At 28.0% G+C, this 22,915-nt stretch overlaps 1 protein-coding gene across 2 annotated transcripts; it reads left to right on the top strand.

Annotated features, from left to right (window-relative positions):
- Positions 1–4,121: 4,121 nt before the first annotated feature.
- On the top strand, positions 4,122–21,894 carry LOC145195664 (uncharacterized). 2 transcript variants are annotated; one of them, XR_016449706.1, is made up of 18 exons: positions 4,122–4,396; positions 7,702–7,942; positions 8,135–8,231; positions 8,892–9,059; positions 9,212–9,302; positions 11,957–12,837; positions 14,170–14,373; positions 14,737–14,875; positions 16,046–16,188; positions 16,802–17,019; positions 17,155–17,373; positions 17,476–17,709; positions 19,844–20,089; positions 20,168–20,333; positions 20,543–20,733; positions 21,041–21,170; positions 21,350–21,599; positions 21,673–21,894. XR_016449706.1 is itself a non-coding variant. In XM_090078203.1 (18 exons), exons 1-18 carry the CDS (start codon positions 4,147–4,149, stop codon positions 21,722–21,724), a joined length of 3,903 nt encoding a protein of 1,300 aa, XP_089934329.1. In that variant the 5' UTR covers positions 4,122–4,146; the 3' UTR covers positions 21,725–21,894. The 2 variants fall into 2 exon arrangements, 1 of the variants encoding a protein (XP_089934329.1); XM_090078203.1 differs by having other exon boundaries at positions 20,185–20,333.
- Positions 21,895–22,915: the final 1,021 nt, after the last annotated feature.

The raw sequence follows: 22,915 nt of genomic DNA, 5'->3' as shown, positions 1-22,915 counted from the left end.
TGTTATCAATGGCCTCTATAAGTGGAAATATTTCAACTGTTAATCAAAATATCACCGCTTATAGAGACTCCTGATGATTGTGCCACTAGAATTTTCCAGACTTCGAGACAGGCCAGCACACTACTTTGTCAATTGTATAACAAAAAAGTTTACATCAAATTCTTCTTGAAATATATATTTACTTCTAAATTTACAGCTCAGATTTTCTGATGAAGCCTTGATCTCTTTTTATCCCTTGAACTCTTTTTAGATTAACGTGCCTGTACCTAGGAATTTATTAAACGAAGGCACAGTTAATAGCATCGATAATTGATATATTGAATTATGTGATATGACTGACCAACATGGACAATGATGAGAACGTCCAAATAATAAAACTTTTTCAGATTTTTAGTTTTGAGACATAAAATGGAAAGACGTTCTTAAGAATCAATAATACGTATAAGACTGCGCGCTTGAAGCATACAAGCAACGTGATATTAAAGTCTTTTTTACAATTAAATGTAATTTGCTATTACTTTGCACATTTTTTTGCCAGGAGTTGTTTCTGGAGAAAAGCTTTAAATAGACTTAGAGCTTGTTACAGTCAACAATTTGGCAAGAAGAATTGGACAAGAAAAATTGGACAAGAACGCTTAAATGATCAAGCCTTAATCTATATCAACAGAGGTTAAAAGATTTATTTTTCTTTACAAAGATTAAATTGTTATTAAATTGTAGTTTTATGATACTTTGTTCTTTTACAAAGACCTGGATCTGCCACCTGTTATTAACTTAAATTTTCAGGGAAACTTCTATTCCTCTGAGCTCTTTTATAAAAATGAATGTTTTATTGTTTTTTAAAAAACCAATGCATTTTCTATGAATATAAATATTGTGAGGTTGATATTACTTGTCATTGTTCAATTTGGGTTTTCTATAAAACATAAATTCAGTGTCGACGCAACTTTCCTCCGTGTATATGGTTGTTGTTTGTATTGTATATATTTATAGTTTGGTATAATTTACTAGCAAACTCTCATGTAAGAAAATCTGTGTACGGTTCATGTAATTGCTGTCATGTAATTGCTGTCATGTAATTGCTGTCATGTAATTGCTGTCATGTAATTGCTGTCATGTAATTGCTGTCATGTAATTGCTGTCATGTAATTGCTGTCATGTAATTGCTGTCATGTAATTGCTGTCATGTAATTGCTGTCATGTAATTGCTGTCATGTCATGTAATGATATAATATAATTGCAGTCTTGCAAACTTCTAAAATTTTAGATTAGGGTAAAATTAAGGGTAAATATAGGGTAAAATGAGGGTAAAAAAAGGGTAAAATGTATACAAAAAGTTCTTAATTGATTCCCTTCTCCTTTTACATTGCTCAATAAATATTTCATTTCTTTTACTCATTTTTTAAATACTTTTACCATAATGGTAGTGCACAATTAATATCTATTAAAAAATCTTATTTCAACATCTTCGGAAATCTTGCCCAAAATGTCTATTTATATTAGAAACTATTTCCAGAAAAGAAAAAAAAACGCTCTTTATCTCTCTATTTCTAAAAAAAACTCAAACCCTTTTTTACACTCGCAGATGTTTCTAAATTCAGGTGTTCTTCAAGGTTCTCTTAACAGGTTTTCCCTGTTATCTTTTGATCTATTTGAGAGTATATGTCTGTGATTTCTTTTTGTTAGTAAAAGTAAAAGTCGTAATTAGTGCAAGAATTGTAAATAATGGTCAAATCATCATAATTATGTAAGCCCTGAAGCAGATATATAGTACCTCGATTATCAGGAGCGTTTAACAAAACTTAATTCGCTTATATGTAGTTTTTGTACTCATAATTTTTGACAAGCTTTTGTGTCTGCTCCTATTTAATTAATGTTAAGTAGTGCAAAATGGTTTTAAGTTTGACAAATAAAACAGCATTCATAAATGTGATTCATTCATTGACAATTGTAATAGTTTTGTTATTTTTGCTAAAACCTTTTTTTGTTAGAAGGATTTCAACCACACGCATGGTTAAGAAGCTAAAACTAATCAGCTAATCTTCAGATAAAATTTAGTCGTCAAAATTGAGGTCATTTGCCCTCCAATGATAATCAGCAAAATGTGTCCTTTTTTAAATTTTAGTTAACCAAGTTTTTATCAAAACTTAGTAAATACCAAAAAAACATAGAAATTCATGCTAATTTTTCCATAAATCTGAAATAGAAGTCATTATTTTTCTCACAACCATTATTAATTTTATCCTATCTCATGTTATGATGACCAATGCAGCTCCCCCTTTTAGTTGGTATTTTTTAAAGTTCCCTTTTTGGTGGAGAAGAGATTTATGATTGCGACTAAACAAAGCTGCGTCAGTTTAATCGAGGAAAATTTTCCGAAAATCGAATAAATTTTTCAATCCCTTTTCGAAGCGTCAAACGGGAGGCATCAAAGAAGAAGTCTACGCCATGGAAAACCTGTTTGACCAACAGTTTAAAGGTTCATTTCTAAAAAGAGCAAAATTCCAGAAACAACATGAAAACTGGGGCTTGATCATCAGCAGGAAAAGGATGCATTAGTGAAAAAGATCAATGAAGTACGCATATCAACAAAAGCTTACAATGATCGCCTTGACAACAACAAGAGCGTCGCTAATGTTGAGCTACAAAACCCAGAAAAGGACATTAATGAAAGAATGTACTTGGATGAAATGGCTTTCCCGACTGGACCTGAAGATGAGGATCACGAAGAGAAAGGAAACACTGAGGTCTCAGATTAAAAGGAAGAGACAGATGATGAAAGTAGTAAAGAAGATATTGCTTCTTAAAACATCTCTCAGTCTCAGTTCTCAGCAACAGTGGAGCATGTCAGGACATCAGCAAGGAAGCAACTGAGAAGCCAAGACTGTCAAATGACAAGTTGTGAATATCGTTAGAAGACACACGTACAAAATAGTTTGAAATTTTTTACATAGTTTAAAATTCTAAACATTTTTGTGACAATTGCAATAAAAGTGAAAACTGTTCTAATGTATAAGTAATTTTATGAAAATTTAACGGATCAAAAGATCGAAATAAATTCAATCATGGTTAATTGAACCAATTACTCGTCGAATTTCAATGTTACAATTTTATTGATAACATTAATTGTTGGGTTAGTTTAATTTTATACGAATACATGTAATTTTAATTCTTTAATTGCCACGTTCGCAAAAACTTCGTCTTTTCTCCACTTTTTGGTTTTGCCTGCCTTTCAACGGTTTTTTAATAACAAAACGTTAACTCTTGATATTTAAAAATAACGGTTGGTGCACCTTTATTATTTTTCGGAAAAATGGCTTTATTTTCATTGGAAAAGCAAAAACTTTTATCAGGGCAAAATAAGTCGTTTATTGGATTATTCCGACATAATGATTCCCTTTAAATCACGAATTTATACAAAATACGAACTATTAGAATGCGTATGGTATTAAGGTAATAAAAATAAAGTATATTAGATACCTAGCACCTCTGACATAAGAAAGCTCTAGACAATGGAAGGTTTATCTAATCTATAAACTAATAATATATGCTATACTAATGATATAAACTAAGAAAAAATTATACAAATTTTCTTATATTTGATAATATAATAATATAACTTATATTTGATAATATAACAAATATATAATAAGTAGTATTTTATAAAATACTAATATTATTTAACAAAATAACGTTTCTACCTAAAAAGTTATATTCTTTACCTCTATAACATTTTTCTTTGTATATATGTACATATTAAAATTCTTTATTTGCATATATGTGCATGTATATGTAAATAGATTATATTAGTTGTTTGACCTATTATTTATCTCTTTTAAGTCTTTTTCTTGGTGTTATAAGTTTTTGTGAAATTCTTTTTTTATTATGTGAATAATTTATTTTTATTAATAATGTTTTATCCTTTCTTTATCTTGTTTAGTTTATTCAGTTTTAATAGTGAATTACTGTCTAATAAACTACCAAAGTGTGTGTGTATATGTGTATATGCATGTGTGTGTGTGTGTGTGTGTGTGTGTGTGTGTGTGTGTGTGTGTGTGTGTGTGTGTGTGTGTGTGATTAGCAGATGATAGTTTGATTGTTGTTATATACTTTATTATATTTAGATAACACATTATATAATTAAAGATGTCATCAATGATGTGGCAAGATTATGATAACCAAAATCAACAAATGGTGGATAAGTTTATAAAACTTGGAGTTATTTCTTTGAAAGATGTAGAAAATGCTTTTCGATGTGTTAATCGGGCTGCATTTGTCTCAAAGAGCTTACTAGGAGATGCATTTAATGATGCTCCTATTAGAGGATCATCTCATATTCACATGTCAGCTCCACTTATGTATGCTGCAATTTTGGAAGATCTAGAATTGGAACCAGGTTTTTTTGCTTAATTTTCAAAACTCTTAAAAGATCTTTTACATTTCTTTTAGTCATAAATGTATCTAAGAATGAGAAAATAAATTAGTTTTTATAGACAACAAAAAGATTTTAAAAAAAAAAAAAGCACTAAAATGATCACAATATTTTTCATCAAGGAGAAAATGTTGAATAAAAAAAAAAAGTGTTAAAACTAGTTTTCTTATAGTACTAGGTTTATGATTGTAGTAGTTTTAATTTTGTTAAGATAAATTTTATGAATCATTAAAAGATTAATTTCTGAAGAATTCATCTTTAAAAAATATTTTCTTACATTTTTATACTTAGTTAATAAAAACAATACATAAGTTTAGAAGCATCCAATTTATTTGTTCTGTTTTTCAGATGTTACTTATATATTAGATTATTTAAAATATAGCTACTAAAGGATATTATGCCCACACAAGTTTTTTATGGAATAAACTTTTAGCCAAATATGAAATTCCTTCAAAAGTTATTTCTTTCAAAAAAAAAAAAATTTTTTTAAATGCAGGTTTATAAGCAACAGATGTGATATTATCCAGGGCATACAAACCAAAGTGTCAGATTTTGCTGATTTTTCTCCCAAGATATCTAAGCTATTTAAGAATATTGGTCTCTCTGTATTACATAATACTCTAATTTTGAATTTAGCTAAAAAATATATAACTGCAATCTTTTTATTAGGAGAAATTTAAAAGTTTTTAAATTTATTTCCTCCAAAAAGTATATATTTGACAAAAATTATAAATTACAGAAAATTTAAATTTGCATGAGTAATTAAATGTGTGCTATCTAAACATAAAAGTTATGCACTAGAAGTCATGGAAATCATGTACATAGGTGTTAAAATTATATTTGTTTTTGAAATCACATATATTTTGTTACTTCTTTTTTAGTTTAATGTAATCAATAGAATTGGAGTAAAGTTAAATTTGTTTAATAAAATGGGGTCTTGTGGAATTGGAAAAGCTTTAGATGATAACTATCATTTAAACAGCTTCTGCACAGAAATAAGATTTAAAAGATTTTAGCAAGCTGGAGAAATATTTATAAAACATCAATATTTGGAGATCTGTCTTGTTTGAGGTTGTATCTGTCTTGCTTGAGGTTGTATCTGTCTTGTTTGAGGTTGTATCTGTCTTGTTTGAGGTTGTATCTGTCTTGTTTGAGGTTGTATCAAACAAAGACATTAAGGCTAATTACTATCATCATGAGCATGTGTTTCAACTTTTATTTATATTTATATTATTTGTATTATTTATATTATAATATTTACAATATTTATTTATATTAAAGAGCGATAAATGTTGTGAAGAGACAATAAAAGTGGATTAAAGTTTAATATTTCTTATCTAAAATTTGAACAATACAAAGTATAAATGGTATATGAATGACTTTTATAGTAGTTGAGAAGGATTATATAAAAAAAAATGTACTTCATTTAATATGTTTCAATATCTAAACAGAGTACAATGTTTAATTGAACACCCATTGGTTCTCTTTTATGTCAAATATCTACATCTTCTGAAAATACAAACAATAAAACAGAATGGGAATTTTATTGCTCTGTGTTCAGTGTCTGTCAAAATGGAAGCTTTTGACATTGAAATGGAGGTTGAAGTTGTTGGCTCTCTAATTTATAATGAAGGAGGATCTTCTAAACAAAAAACATTAGCAATCATGAAAACTTCATTGAACTGCACAGCATCACCAAGTAGCAACAGCAAAAAGAAAATAAAGGAGATAATAAAAATGAGAGAAAGAGTAGCAAGTGTAAGTATTCTTGGTGACAACCCATCAACTTCATCATGTTATTCATCCAATAAAAGAAATGCAAACATTTTTGGTTAATAAGAAGATTTAATGAAAGAAAAATTTAAAAAGTTAAAACATCAAAAGTCAAATTCAAATACTAACCCTTATACCTGAATCTTGGTCTTAAAAATATGCAGAATACTTCAAAGTTCCTAAACACCTTTTAAATTGTACCTGGTAAAATTAAAAGTAAAAATGGGTTTTCTTGTGATACCTGATAATAAATCCAGCAGAAAAACCCCCTGATTTTGTTATTGCTTTAGTTCAAAATTTTCTTCCAAGATAAGGAGTTTTTTCAAATAATAAAAGATTTTGTAGTGTTAAAGTTGTTTCTTCAACACAAAAATGATTATTGCAATGCAACCTTTATAAAAATTTAATATATAATGAAATGCAAAAGATTGCATCCTGTCATTTATTTGATTATATTGTTGTTCAGTTTTTAAAGTGATCACAGTAACCTTGATACATTCTGTATTTATAAATCACAAAAGAAAATTGTGGATTATCTAAAAGGAAACTGACCAGATATCAATAAAATATGTTGTTTCTTTGATGGAAAAAATAATTATACAAAAATTACAAATGTATGGTACCTTAAAAAAGATTTGAACAAGTCGTAGCGAGCCTCCTTGTAAAAGAACAAGTGGTATACTTAAAAAAAAAAACATGAATCAGTTTATAAAGACCATTGGACCAGCAGTTATTTACTGTTAATGCCATGCTTGATTTTTATATTGGTAAAATAAATACAGTTATATTACATAAGATGACTGAAGGCAGAGAAATTTTAATTCAATAACAACTGAAGAATAGTTTGATATGAGTAAAACTGTTTCAGACACAAGAAGTTATCATTACAAACCCATTTCAACTTTTAACATGTTTCAAACAAACAAGTGAGTATGATTTTATTGACAGGTTCATAATGTCTAAAGTAGCGGCAGTTGCAAAAATCCAATTTAATCTTTAGAACTGCTTAGAGTTTTAATAGGATTCATAATTTATAGGAATCTTCAAATAACACAAAAATCAGAAAAATCCGAGATTTAATTAAATGTAAAAGTTATTTAATAAATTGTTTGATATTGTATGTGTCTTAATATTTCATAATAGATTTTGTGCTTTCAAATCAAATGTTCTGTAACAAAATGTGTAGTTTGTTATTGTTTATGCATAACCTTTGTAAATAAAACAATAATAAAAAATCAAAAAGTGAAAAAGAATACTAAAAATAAGTATTTTAAATACAACTTAAATATAAAAAATCTAAAAAAATTCAAACAGAAGTAAAAATCCGTCATACAAATAATTCAAATTGAACCACCTAGAGTTTACTATGCATTAAAAGATTGATTAAAGGCTTGCAGTAGAAGAGCCAGTGCTTCAAAATCTTTATATAATAACTATAATTTTAACTATCCAAATTTTGTTTGCTTAGAATTTTTTTTTTTTTTTTTTCATTTTAGGAATGACATTTTTGAATATTGGTAGTGGCACAGGTTACTTTTCAACATTAGCTGGGTTTATGATAAAGCCTCATGGTGTGAACCATGGAATTGAAATTCACGAAACTCTAGTAGAGTTTGCACGAGAAAGAGTAAATGACTTTTTCAGACATAGAGTATTAGTTGCAAAAGAAATTTGTCCTCCAACATTCATAACAGGAAACTGTTTTTTATTAGACCCTTCTCAAATGAAATACGATAGGTTACTATTTAAAAGCTTTGCAACTATTTTCTATCTTTCAAGGATTTTTTTTTTTTTAATATATTTCTACTGTACTTAATCTTAGACACACTATAAATATTAAAAAGTTATAGAACTGCTTTATTATCAGAAGTTGGTTTTCTATAATTCTGAAAATGTAGAGAAAACAGTTTTTTAATTTTACATTTTCAGATTATACTGCGGTGGTTCATGTTCTCCTTCAAATATTACTTTTTTCCTTGAATTTTTAAAAGTTGGTGGTTTTTTAATAGCACCTCTGGGAAATAAGGTTTGTTCCTCTTTTATCTTAGCTTACAATTTTTTTTGGTTTTTAACATGACAACTATTGGAATTATTTAATTATATTATAAGAAATTAATTTATATAATAAGAGATTGTTAATGTAGGAAGTTGAAAGAAGTTATATCAAAATACTTTTTAATTGCAATTCGGAAAAATTAGTTCTATGTTTGACTTTTAAATCTGATAATCAAAAAATTTTCCAAATGGTAATTGCTACAAGCATTTGAAGATATTGCATTAGGAGGTCTAGCACTCAATGCCAAAATAACATGAAGAGTAATTCTATAATTAGCAAGAATCTTTTTCTTATATGCATGCTCAATCTTGTATAATCCTAAATACCATTTTACCTTAAGCAACAGTTTGAAAACCGTTGACTAGAATGCTGCTTCTAACACAACATTTCAACTTCAAATAGTTTGAATGCCAGGTAGACTTAAGCGTGGCTAAAGCAACCTTAAAATACCATAGTTATAGTAATTTATTTATAATATTTCCATTATGACCAAGTTCTGTCTGTAACAGAAATATTTTTTACTTTTAAGTACAATAAGTTACTCTTCATGTTTAATCTACTTTTATTTTAATTTCTTAAAACAAGTTATTATTCATTTTTGTCATGTATAATCTAAATAATTTTTTCTAGTTAATAAAATTGGAACGTGTTTCTTACAAGGAAGGTGTCAAAACTGTTTTAAGTGATGTGTGCTTTGCCCCATTAACACGTCTTGACTCAAAAGATCTTGCAAAGAAGCGTGATGGACTTTTGCCTCTCCTACAATTTCCTCCTTGTAGTAAAAGAGAAAAGCCTAAAGTACTTTTTCTGTTTTTTTTTATAGAGTAAGGTTTTTGATAAGTTTACAATCTTTGCATCATAAGAATATAAGTTTACACCTTGGTTTATTTTTTTTTTTAAATAAAGTACATTTTGTTAAAGTTCTAATTAAAAAAGGATATTTTTCTTAGAAAACAATCTTCATTGATGCTAATTTTCCAGTTTGCAAAAGTGTTGCTCGAAAGAAACTAGCAAGGCTTCGAGCTGTGCAAGATGCTCTTGGTAATTTTTCTAAGGGCGCAACAAAAATAAAATTCATTTCAGTGTGAATAATGTATTGCAAAGATCTTTTAAAAGATCAGTTCTTAGGTATATGCTCAAAAAGCTACTAAATTTCCAAAATATTCTGAAAAGAACATCAGTTTCTCATCTTTATTTTTAAAATCTTTAATTTGTTTTTCAGCACAAATCAGTTTAAATTTTCTCATTTAAATTTTTTTATGCTGAAGTTAAAACTTTTAAGTTCAACTACATGCATATATAAAAAACTGTCTGCATAGAGATGCACTCTTTTATTCTGTTTACTACAAAACCAAGTCAAACCTTTCTTAACCACTATTTAGTTTATTTCTTTTTGTTCTTTACAGTTTACAGTTTAAACTTTAAAAGAATATTAAAATAAAAAAAAGAAAATTTTGTTAAACATTGTTTTTTTTTTTTTCTTCTTGGAACAAAAAGTACTGGTACCAAAGTAGCCAAAAGTCTTAAATTTGATTATTTTGATATGGTTTCCACAGTCATAATCTTCCTAAGTAAAGCAATCGATTCATATAAGTCAAGAAAAAAAAATACATTTACAACAAATACATTCTCCTACTAAAAAATTTGTTTCTATTGAAGTTATCAACATTGACCCATTTTTCAATGTCTCCATAAGAACTAAACTGCTTATTTAAAAGGCTATGCTAGATTGATCAAAATAAATAGTAGTCTGATGAGGCAATGTCCAGTGAATATGATCAGGTGAGGTGACACATCCCACAAAAGTAGTTGTAGCTGTTCTTTATCCGCTTTAGTAATGTATCATCTAGCCATGTCTATTGACATTTTTCTTCAGGGCATTTTTGTTTCAATACTTGGTTTAAATTGACTAATTGTTCTTGATAATAAACAGCAGTGATATTTCATTACATTTAAGTAGTTCATAATGTATCACTCCTTTTTGATCCCACCATATATACATTATTCATGTTATCAAAACAAATCCATTTCTCATTTACTATTCTGTTCAAACAGGACTTCATTTTCCTTTGAAACAACAGTTTACACATTAATGTATGTAAACAAACTTCTCAAACAGTTTTTGCATTGATATGAGAGTCTTAGAACAAAACAGTTTCATTCAAAATTGTGATTTTTAACTTGTCCAAATGCCACTCTGACCTCTTAAAGTCAAATTTAATTTCTAGGTATAAATTCTTTCATTAAAGTACACCAGTAGTAGAGGGTTATATTTCTGTTTCTTTTGGAATAAGTTCTTTCATTTTTTCCACTTCATTTTCAGTTCCAGTTTGTAGTGTATCAGACTCAAACAGTTATTAAACAGGTTATGTTTCCTTTGTTGTTGTTGGGAAAAGTTTATTTTCTGACATCTCTTAGCATCTTCTTTTATAGAATTGTCTTTCATTGAGTAGTGACTCTGCTCAGGTTTTCAGTTATGAGATGCTTCTATTTCTTTTCTATTGATTGTTAATTACAAAAAAAAGAAAAAAGTTAACTACTTAATTTACTAACTAAAGAGTTTAATACTAACTAAAGAGTTTAATGACATCCATAATTGTGAACCCATTCCTAAATTAAATGAATAAATAAAAAATAAATGAAATGTTAGATACTCTTTAATCCTTTTTATTAAATTTATAAAGTTTTAAAAACTCTAGTTGTTCTAATATTTAAAAATCCATTATGAACAATGGCTCAACTTGGATTTGGAGGCCCCTGGGCAATTTATGAATGGGGCCTTACTCCTGAATACAAAATATATATGCAATTTTAATTTGTAATATTTTTATTTGTGAGCTGTTCTAATTAATTATAGCTAGCATTCACTCTCATATTTTTTAAACCATTATTTGTCTTTGTTAATGTATAAATTAAAATACTATGGCGAATCTTGCTATCAAATATTTATACAAGTATCCAAATTCCATGTAACAATATTTTTTTTTAAAAAAATAAGCTTAAACTCTTATGATCACATTTCTAATGATGTTTTGCTCAGTTTTGCCCACAATCATCTATGTTAACTGGTAAATCAATGAGAATCAATGTTATGAAGAAGGTCACTGATCTAAAGTATGTGAAAGATAAAAAAAAAATGGACTTAAAGATCATTTAGAAGATTTTACAACTTTCTGTTGCATTTAATGCAAAAAATTTTCATTATAAGCAATGAAACTTACTGTCGGGTTGATCCATCTCAGGTATTAGGTAGTGAATACTATAAAACGATTGAACAAGAAATGTGACACAGTTTTCAAATTTTAGAACACATTGAAAAAAATTTCAAACAGTGTTATTACTTCTTGTAGTTCTGATTTTATTTACTTTTGAACATAACAATTAAAACCTTGGCTACACTTTAAGACAAGTATGAGTTACTTGAGAAAAATTGCACTTAAGTACAAGTATTTTACCAAAGAAAATGTGTTTAAGCTCCAAAAGTACTGAGTGTGGCACCAAATTTTTAATATTATCACTGAAAGAAAAGATATGATATTAAGAATTAGAAAAAAGATGGTTGTAACATTTAAAATGATCTCTAAATGTTAATAATTGATATTTGTTGGGCCCTTTTTTGTATTAAAATTTTCTGATTTTCTGTTTTTTGTCAGAGAAAATACAATAATACACACTTTATTTTTTGTTTTTTCTAGATTGTTTACAGAAAAATTCTTCAGTACCCAAACCCTTTTGTTACTCACCTAACTTAGACCAAATAAATGCTTACAACCATTATAGAAAAATCTGTGATTCCAAGTTAAATGGACAATTGTTTAAAGCTAGCAGACCATTAAATCAATCAAAAAGATCTGAGTCATTAAATAATACATTGACTTCTTTTGTACCTGTTCAAGTTAATCAAAATAGACAATTGACAACATTTCAAGCTTCCGATAATCAGCCAGTTGTTGTGTTACAAAATAGTGCAACTACTAACTCTGACAATTATGCTAAGTCGGATCTAATTCCATCTGGTGAAAAAGATCCTTCAAATCACTTTTGTAATGACTCACTTGATATCTGGAATCATTTGTACTCAGATAAACTTTGGGAAAATGTAGTTGATTACTATTATTCAGTATGCTCCACAAGCAATGATAGAAAAGATCGATGCTTTCATCATAAGGGTATTATTAATACAAATTCTATGCGTGTGCAGAGAAAGTCTTTTAAAAACCCTTTATCGTGTTTTCCTTTACCGCCAAAAGAAAATGGCACCTCAGAATTGCAAATTAATGCAAAGGAAGATAAATTTATTATTGATATAAAAAAGACTTTAGAAAATGTTTTGCTAAAAGTCTGTAATTCACAAGATATCACACATAAATGTATATCTGGTGCAAACAAAGAAGATAGCAAGCAACTATCAGATATAGACAACAACAAAATAGAAAAATATTTTAACATTGAAATAGATAGTGAAATTTCATCAAATCTTTCAAGAGTGCTTCATTGTGATTGGTCTCACAAACACGATGTTGAGCTAATATCATTTTTAGTGGAAAATAAGAAAGAAAGTGAGAGTTTGATGTTGGTATGTAGTTTTCTGCTGTTTTCATTCTCAGTTAAAAAAATATTGCTAATTGTAAATTTATTAAGAGATAGACCTTCTAAAATTGAAAATTTAAACTGGATTTTTGTATATGTTTATTTGTTTACTAAATTTTTAATTTAAACATATTATTTCTTTGAGTGATTTTAAGTTTCTTTGATATCTTTGATATCTTATATTTCTTATATTTCTTATATATCTTATATTTCTTTGATATCTCTTTGATTTGGTTGTGAAGGTATAATTTTTTCAGTTGAAATTTTTTTTAGGTAAGTGTTCTTTGTCATTAAAAATACAAAGCCAGTCAGTTTTTAGTCAAAGATATTCATAGCTTCAAAACTTGCTCCATTATAATAAAAAAAAAAGTTTATCATAATGAAGTAAGTTTATTGTCGCCATCGTTAATCCCTATCATCATCATTCAAACAAACCTTGTTTCTATTAGTTTTGACTTTTCATTTTGTTATTTAACTTTCACCTTCAGTTTCTTAGAGAAGCATGCTTGAACAAAAATTGACTCAATATAGCAAAATTATTTAACAATTTCAAAAATGGAACCTCTTAAAAATGAGATCTTAAACATATGTATTCAAATGTTAGAAAGTTCAACAACTGATCATTTCAATTCATATGTGATATGACTGGATATATCATATGACAGTGAAAGAACTATAACATACTATATGTCCCTTCACTTCATGTCACTGAGCTGTATTTTGACTATTGAACCTTTTCATCCTCTACTTTGCATAAAGGAACTCTTACTCTTGTTATTATCATTATTCTTGTTGTTGTTGCTACAATCATTGTTGTTTTCATTATTATTGTTGTTATTATTATTATTACTTTTCAATTTTTATTGGTCATTACCATTTCCAAATTACTAAAATTCAAGAATCAAATTAATTACAATTACCCTGATTCTTAGAGAGCAACTGTTTTGCTTTAACCAACACCTTTAAACACCTTCCTATCATGAAAAATCATTTGAACTTCTTGAACAATCCACCAATGCTTTTATAAACGTTCTCTTAGTCCTTCTCTTAAATTCTTAATTAAATAATAAAAATAAAATAAAACTCTTAATTCTTCTTTTTCTTGTTGTGCTTGCTGCACTATCAATATTGAACTTATAAATTTATTCAGATAATATTTTGAACTTTTTTATTTTATTTATACTACATTTATAAAATGCTTTTTTTTAACAGTTCTTTAACTATTTGAAACTTTTTAAAAGTAATTTTGAATAAGCTTTGTTTTAATATTTTGAGTTTTTCATTCTGAACTTTGTAATTTTTTGATTGTTTGTCTCAGAAAGAAAATTTACCAAAAGTATTTCGGTCTGACATATTCGAAAGAAGCAGTTTTTTAAAATATCCTCTTCTCTCAAATGTAAATGCTACGTTGCTGACTTACAGAAGTATATCCTTGATAAGAATTGTGAGAATTATTGACTCAGTGCTTGATATTCTTGTTGGTCCATCATTAAAGCATGACCAGTTTCACAACCCATTTCAGGTATAAGCTGGTTAATTAAATTAAGAAAAGAAAATCTTAATTTCAGCTCTGCTGGCTTAACATAATTTATGGGTGAGTTTCTCACTTTAAGTTAACTGCTGTATAGCTGGGTGTTAAAAATTCACAGTTGACTAGGTCTTCAAAAATGTGCTGTCTTCTTAACAAGAAGCCCTAGTTGTTAAGCTAAAAGTAGAGCTTAACATAGCATTGGAGATTTTCACCACTGTAGTAATTTAGTTTTTTCTGTTATTTTTATTCTCACAACAACAAAAATTATCATTTTGTAATTATTATAGTTTTAATGTTAATGTTCTAAAGAATTGCAAATGTGTGCTATTAGTTTAAAACATGATTTCATGTTAGGAGAAATACCCTTTAGTTTCATTTACTGAAGATTCATTTAAATTATCTGGAAAAAGCTGCTACAAGTCACAGTTAAGCCAGACTTTTGAGTTAACTGAAAAAAATGTTTATAAAGATGCAAATACAGCTGAAGAAAAAGGTATTTTTATAATATAAAAATTTTTTCATAAATTTTAATTATTATGGTTTTTTTTAACTATTTTTTTTATGTAAAATATATATATATAATTGATTGCCATTTTCAAAAAACTTTAGATAAATATGTAGAGAAAAATAATTCTAGGATATCAGTTCTATATTAAGAAAAGTATTAAACGTAAAATCCTTTATTAAGAAAAGTATTAAAAGTAAAATCCTTTACAAAATCTTGTTTTTTCTGCTTAATTTAAGTTGATATGTTTAAATTTTATGGTGTTAAAGAGATATGATATTTAAATAAAATGGTGTTTTAATATGGCTGATCTTTTAAATATGGCTGTCTCTTAATCATTTAACTATTATTATCATTTATTGTAATTAAAGTTCACTTGAATTTTTCATAATTTCATAAAGCTTTATAGATTTTAGTTTAAAAAAGCAATAGATAAATAAATAAAATAAATGTTAATAAAAGAGAAAATGGAAAACCGTTAAAAAATAATGATCAACTGATAAAAAAGTAGCCACTTTATAAGCAATTGATAAAAAGTTCACGAACAAACAATGCTCCAAAATGCTTTCTTTATAAATAAAAGTATTGCTGTCATGAGTAATAAGTCTTTTTTTAAAATTTTTTGAGAAAGAAGAGAAAGAAGTGGAGAGAAGTTTTATGTCAGTTGTCGATTCAGAGAAACTAAAAATGAAATCAATAATGATACACAAATTTTGCTCAAATCATAACTTTTTTTGATAAGTTGAACTTTGAGTGTTCAAATTTGAAAAATCAGTTTTACCTATTCTTACTGAAGATGAAGCTGGTTACTAACAACGTTATAAAAGTTTCTATACAAAACAGGAGTTCAAAGTAAGTGGTTCTTAGTTAGTGAGAAAGTCTGTAAAAAGGTAGAAGGTTTTTTCTGGTAAAAACTTTTTTTTTTTCCTAGTTTTGAATAGATAGAACAATAGAGCGAACAATAGAACAAACAATAGAGCAAACAATAGATAGAACAAAACAAAAGTTTTAAAATTTTAAGTAGTTTTTTTTTTAAAATATTGAAAAAAACATTTCTGAGGTAAAAAATGCAAAAAAAAAGTATTAGTATGCTTTTTTATATAATTTTAAAATATTTGTTTTTAAAAAAATTGTCATTTTCTTTGTTGAATTTTCTAGAGCTGTTAAAGGAAGTAACTTCAATGATCTCTTGCGAAATTGAAAATGTGGAACAGCAGCAAATAATCTTAGGAAGAAAACTCGAACTGATTGATAGCATAGATGAACAATATAAAGAACAGATAAAACTTCTAAACCAACAGGTTCTTTTTTAATTATATAAAGTCTAATTTAACAAACACATCATTTACATTTCCCTATTTTAGTATTTGGTTGCATTGTATCAAAAAGTTACAATTAAAGTTATAGTTACAATAATCCCCGCATAAAGCTCTATGAACCCAAGTTTAATGAATTTATTTTCATAAATAGATTTCCTAAGTTTTATTTTTTTTAAATTATTTTCTATAAAGCATCTGTTAATAAGAGAACCAGTGATGAAAAGATGATTTTTGCTGTTAGAAATAAAAGTGCTATTGTCAACATTGTTGTTACTAATGCAACTTCCAAGTCTTTACTTATAAATGGCAAAGCATGCAAAGTACTCATTAAAAGATATTAAGAAAAGAAGAAATAGTTTATGCCTTTCTTAACCAAATTATGGCAAACATTTGATTTGACACTTCATAGCAAATGGCTCTGTTAAAAATGAAAATGGAAAAACTTTTGCTAAGTGTGTTCATTATCTTATGTTGGTGCAAACTCCTTCATGTTACAAGTAAAAGTCTCTAAAGCAAAACCTTCTACAGCTTCTTTTATGAAGTTTTGTGAATGTAAAGAATTTTTTTTTATTTTTTAATTATTAATCATTTATAGGTTGAACTGATTGAAGAACAGCAACATCTACTTGCAGATGTTTCTTTAGAAGATTCTCTGCAAGATTCAACATCACAGAATTTAATTGCAGATAAAAAGCAGCAGCGACAATCTCTCTTAGATAAACGAGATAAAATCAGTGCCAATCGAGTTTTTCAGAATTTTGAAAGAAAAGAATTGCTATCCATGCTAGAACAGCTTTTGTCTCTTAAAACCAAGTAAGTTTAATTCTGTATCTTTTTTAAAGTTTAGTCTTGTTTATTTAGAATAAAATGAGTTGATAAACTTAATAAAATCAGTAGGTTATTATTTAGTTATTATCAATCATATTTGTCAGATTTATTTCTCTCTAGACTTCATAGGGAGATGTCTTTATTAAAACTGAAAGGAATGGGGTATTTGCATGCTCAAGACTGTGGTTTGTCTAATTTTTCTCAATTTGTTCATAAAGCTGAAGAACTCATATCAAAACTTCGATCCAGTTCTTCTAAATTCACAGAGTTTGTTGAAAATAAGAAAGTATTTCACTTCAACTCTGAGAGTACAAATGATAACACGAGCACCAAGTTTCGGTAGGTTTAGAATTTATCTAATTCTATTGTGATTTAAATGTGGAAAAATGACCCTAACTTTAAAAAGTCATATGAGATTTACAAAAAATCTTTTGTTTGCAGTTATCAGCCAAATACTATTCTCCCTCGCTGTCGATTTCTTTTACCTCTTTCTAAAAAAAGACATACATTCATCAAAGAAATGCTCAGAAGCAGTGAAAGATCTGCACCTCAACAAATACCAGTAATCTCTGTTGACCGCAACATTCCTCTCTCTCAGAGAAAAACTGAAGGAGATTATTGTACAGTGTTTATGCAAGTATATCATGGAATACTGCATAAGGAGTTAAATTACAGGTTATACTAAATATATAATAAATTATGCATAATAAATATAAAAGCTAAATAGTTACATATATGGTGTATGTTCTGTTATGTTAATTTATATAAGACTTGTGGGAAAGAACTCATGTTTATATATTATGATGTTGAATTTGTATTAAGAAAAGGGGGGAAAAGGGTAATACGGGTTTAATTGATCAGTTATCATTATTGTAAGAATTTTTGAAAACACAAACTCCAATAGCTATTAAAATACTTTGCTATATTTATAAATAAGCTAAAGACCCTTTAAGAATGTATAGCTTTTATACGAAATGGAGGATCACTAAATGTACACTGCAGACCAAAAGTTTCCAGACACGTCTAATTTTTTAATTAAAACTCCCATAATTATTTCAAAAAAATTCAAATATCATCTTTATTTTGTAAAAGATACATATAGCTACTATTTAAAAAAAAAAAAAGACAAAAAATGAAATAAAAAAAATACTAACAACACTATTATTATTAAACCGTCTTTTCATCAAAAAATAACCCATGAGTTTTTATCACTTTTTTTGCGATCCTTGTCATCCTATTTATTAATTTATTTATTATTTCGGGTACAATTGGTAAACAGGATTCTTCTAATATCTGCCACAGGTGCTCTTTGGATGTTGGGCATTTTTGTCTGACCTTTCTGTCCAATTCTTCCTACAGTAACTCTATTGGGTTCATATCTGGTGATTGGGCCGGCCAGGTCATGTTTTTGAGGACATGATTATCCTCTTGTTCCTTTATATAGTTCTTACATAATTTTGAGGTGTGTTTAGAGTCATTGTCCTGCATAAAAACAAAACCATGGCCAATAGTTCTTAAGCCAGAAGGTATAGGATTGTTTTCTAGAATTGTTTTATATTGTTCTTTTTTCATAATACCCTCAGTTTTAAATAGGTCACCTACACCAGCTGAAGAAAAACATCCCCATTCCATAACTGACCCACCACCATGCTTGATTGTCGGCACTAAACACTCTGGGATCATTTTTTCTTTTGTTGTTCTTCTGATGTAAATTCTACGTCTTTGCCCAAACAGTTCAAATTTGGACTCATTGGTCCATAGTACTTTTCCCCAGTCTTCTTCTGTCTAATATTGGTGGTCTATAGCTCATTGTAACCTTTTCTTTTTATTCCCAATCCGTAGTAACCGTTTACTGATCGCTATATGGCCAGAAAGTCCTGCTTGTCTAAGACGTCGTTTCGTAGTAGTTAATGAAATAGATTTTGAATAACTCCTATTAAAGCCTGAAGTTATTTCCGGGGCTGTAAGTCTTCGATTTCTTTTACTCATCAATATTATACTATTATCTTCTGCTTTTGTTGTCTTCCGTGGTCTACCAGATCTTTTTTTGTCTTCAAAAATACCTGTTTTTTTCCATCGTTTGATGGTATCTTGTACAGTACTTCTAGCAATTTTTAATTTTTTGCAAAATTTAAGAACTGAATAACTTTCTTTATGTAATGTAATCATTTCAGAACGTTTTGCAACCATATTTTTAATGAAATAATCGAATTATGAAATTTTTAATTTTTTTTCAAGATTTTTTAATGCAACTAATTAATACCAAATGAAAACTAAACAAAACTAAATATTCTTAATCATTTTAGTCGGCTATCATTATATTATAAATATTTCCTTCATGTTTCAACAAATAAATAACTTTAACAAGACCAAACTCTTAAGAGTAATGAAACGCTATATATCAAGTTAAAACAAGCAATTAAAAAAACAAACTTATTTATGTAAGTTTGAGGCCAGTAATACCTAATTACTGACTTCAAACTTACAAAACACTTAAAATTAGTAAGTTTAAGTATTATAAATTAACATTATTGATTAATTTAATGATACAGGATAGATTTTAGCTTTTAAAATAAAAATATCAAGTGTCCAGAAACTTTTGGCCTGCAGTGTATGCATGCATGTATGTATGTATGTATGTATGTATGTATGTATGTATGTATGTATGTATGTATGTATGTATGTATGTATGTATGTATGTAATGGTAATTTTTTTTAATTCTTGACTATAAATTTTACTTGAAATATTTTAAACTAACACCTAGAGTTTTAAATATATAAACTTTAGTTTATATATTTAAAAATCTAGGTGGAATAAGAAATCTTTTGAACAATGGTGGGAGGTGAAGTTTACTGGAGAAGGTATTATTGATCAAGGAGGTGGCTTTAGAGATAGTCTTGCAGAGATATCTGAAGAACTCTGTCCACCTGATCCTGAAGTTCATTCTCCTCTTCCTTTTTTTATAAAAACCCCAAACCAAAAGTCTGGGTGTGGAAATCATTTGGACTGTTTTACACTAAATCCATCATGTGATGACTTCCCACTATTCTATTGGTGAGATTATATTTTTATATGAAATCAGATTTTCTGATTATTTGTTTATTTGCTTTATAACTTAAAATGAGTTTATAGATTGGTTTTAATTCTAGGATAGGGCAGTTAATGGGTGCATGTTTTCGAACTGATGAAACGCTACCTCTTCCACTTGCTCCTTACATTTGGAAAATTCTTGTTGGTGAGCAAGTTACATGGGAAAAAGATTATGTGACAGTCGATGAAGCTGCAGTTCGAAATATGGGTAAAATATTGTTGTGCGTTTTTACATTCTGCAAAAATATATTTGTTTTAATAAAATATATAAATTTTTAGAAAGAAAAAACATTTAGCCGTATTTTTTTTTTTTTTTTTTTTTTTTAAATATAAAAAAAGATATTTAGTTAAACATTTTATTTGATGTTCTTATTTATTTTAATGCTATAAAACAGTTTTTTTCTAAATTTTTATAAGAATGGCTTGAAGATTTTGATGAAGATGCTTATGCAGGACTACAAACTGAAGAAACTTTTACTACGCATCTAAGTAATCAAGTAGAGGTTGAACTTTGTCCAAATGGTTCGAACAAAGTTGTAAAGTGGAACGAGAGAAAAGAATTTTCGATGTTGGTTCGAAAGGCTCGCATGTTAGAAAACGTAAACCAGGTAATCGAGTAAACTCTACGGTTTACCTTGACTACTAGATGCTGTCAAAACATAGGCTCTCAAAATTGTATTAAAGAACTCTTCTCGTTTTAATGACAATCTGTCATTAAAACGAGAAGAGTTCTTATAAATCAATAAAAAAGTATCTAACTTAAACTTTATTGCGAAAATTAGAAGAAATCTAATTTTCGCAATAAAGTTTAAGTTAGATACTTTTTTATTGGTAAACTTTCCCTCGGGAGTCTTTTAATCCATAGCTTCCTTTTTACCTTATTTTTCTTAAAAGGGTTTTGTTTTTTTTTTTTAGTTAAAAGCATTACGCAGTGGTTTGACATCTGTTGTTCCTGAAGGAGTGCTATCGTGTTTAACATGGCAGAACTTAGAAAGAGGAGTGTGCGGTGATCCTTGCATATCGCTAGCTGATTTAAAAGCGAACTGTATGTGTGCTGTTTATCTTATTTTTCTTGTTTTTTTACGTAAAAGCTTGGGGGTGGTTGGGGGTGGGTGTAAGAAAGACAAGTTATTCTTATAAATTATTTCCTTCGCAAAAAGTTTTTTTTTTCTCAAAGTTTAAAATTTCTGTTTTCTTCATTACGACTCCATAATTTATGTACAGGTCGTTTTGGAGACGATTTAAAGGCAACCAGTCAAAGTATAATGTGTATGTGGAGTGCTCTGCAAAGTTTTACAGACTTAGAAAGAAGCCGTTTTATTCGGTTTATAACCGGTAGAAAGCGACTTCCAAGTCCTTTTATTGTTTCTCGCTCTTCCATGAGCATTGACAATTTACCGAGCGCTAGCACTTGTGGAAGTAACCTGTTTCTACCCGATTATTCGAACGCTGCTATTTGCACTGAAAAACTGAGGTAATTGTTATTCACAAGATTTCCAACATGGTTGCTGTAACGTTGTGATTGTGCGATGTTTTAATTTTTTTAGGTATGCAATATATAACTGTGTTGCTATTGATACTGACACAAGCCCGTGGTGAAGGCGTCTTTTCATTTTGAACGAGTAAATTTCATATTACTGGGACACGTTTATTAGATAATAGAAATCTGTATACAGTAATTTCTTTGTTTATTTTTATATTGCATTATTTGGACAATAGAGTGTAAAGGATTTCATATCGAAAAAAAATTAAATTTCAATAGTCGCCAAGATGAATTTTTTTTTTTTTTTTATTCTTGTGCAAAAAAAAAAAAAAGTATTAACAATAATTTATGCATGTTTGCATAAATTATTTGGGTGATTCCATATACAACGAAAGTGATATCTCTCTATTTTACTTTTAAAATTTTATATTTAATATCGTGTCCCATTGAATATGAAAATAAAAAAACAAAAAAAAAAAAAAAAAAAAAGTAAGCTACATAGACTCATTCCATTTAAAATGGTACAGGACAAGCAACCTACAGAGATGTCTAAATTTGAACTACTTTTTAAATGGGCACACAAATATTATAAGTTAAATGGCACATAAATGTAAGTTTTCAAAGCTTGAGCTTCTCGTAATGTTCTCAGCATCTCAACAAAAAGTTTTTTTTGGGAAGAAATTCAAAAATCGAACTTAAATTTTTCTTATATTGCAAGTTGATATAACTATCCTAAGTTATTTCAAAAGGGCGTATCTTTGGCGACCCATCTGGAAGGCGAGGTGTATATGAACGGTTAGATAAAAATACATTTCAAATAACTATAAAGTAACTCACTTCAGTCTTATTCTCTTTCATTTGTTTCAGATAACTATTTTAAGTTCATTATTTTTAAATGATTTTTTTTTACACTTGAACTTCTTCAGTTGGAAGTGTGGCGCTGTCCTTAATCAAAAAGTCGTACATTAAACTTTGGAACTCATGATTGATATCAGTTTAATATTCTTTAAAAATGAGGCTGGTTTGTTTGCTTTTCTTAGTGTTGTGTCGGTGAAAATGTTTGGTTAAAAATTGGAATCAATTTGAACATTTTCGCTGATTAAAAAAACTCTATATCTGTTTTCTTAAATATCTACCTTTAGCGTATATATGGATGTATATATACAAACACACGCATATGCAACATGTTTCATATTCATGAATATTATACCTTTCAGCTATTGAATGAATTAAAATAAAATTTGATTGGTTTATTAAATAAAAATTGATTGGTTAATTGGTTTCAGCTATTGAATGACTTAAAATGA

Source organism: Hydra viridissima, unplaced genomic scaffold (genome assembly GCF_058129835.1).
Source record: "Hydra viridissima isolate aposymbiotic clone 2 unplaced genomic scaffold, HvirCarnegie_v1 scaffold_2, whole genome shotgun sequence".
NCBI lineage: Eukaryota > Metazoa > Cnidaria > Hydrozoa > Anthoathecata > Hydridae > Hydra > Hydra viridissima.
This window is presented reverse-complemented; position numbering and strand designations above follow the sequence as displayed.

Coding starts and splice junctions, on each gene's coding strand:
- LOC145195664 (XM_090078203.1), top strand. CDS start 4,147: ATGTCATCAATGATGTGGCAAGATTATGATAACCAAAATCAACAAATG. Junction 17,374..17,475: donor AACACGAGCACCAAGTTTCG/GTAGGTTTAGAA, acceptor TTTTGTTTGCAG/TTATCAGCCAAATACTATTC. Junction 21,171..21,349: donor AGCTGATTTAAAAGCGAACT/GTATGTGTGCTG, acceptor ATTTATGTACAG/GTCGTTTTGGAGACGATTTA.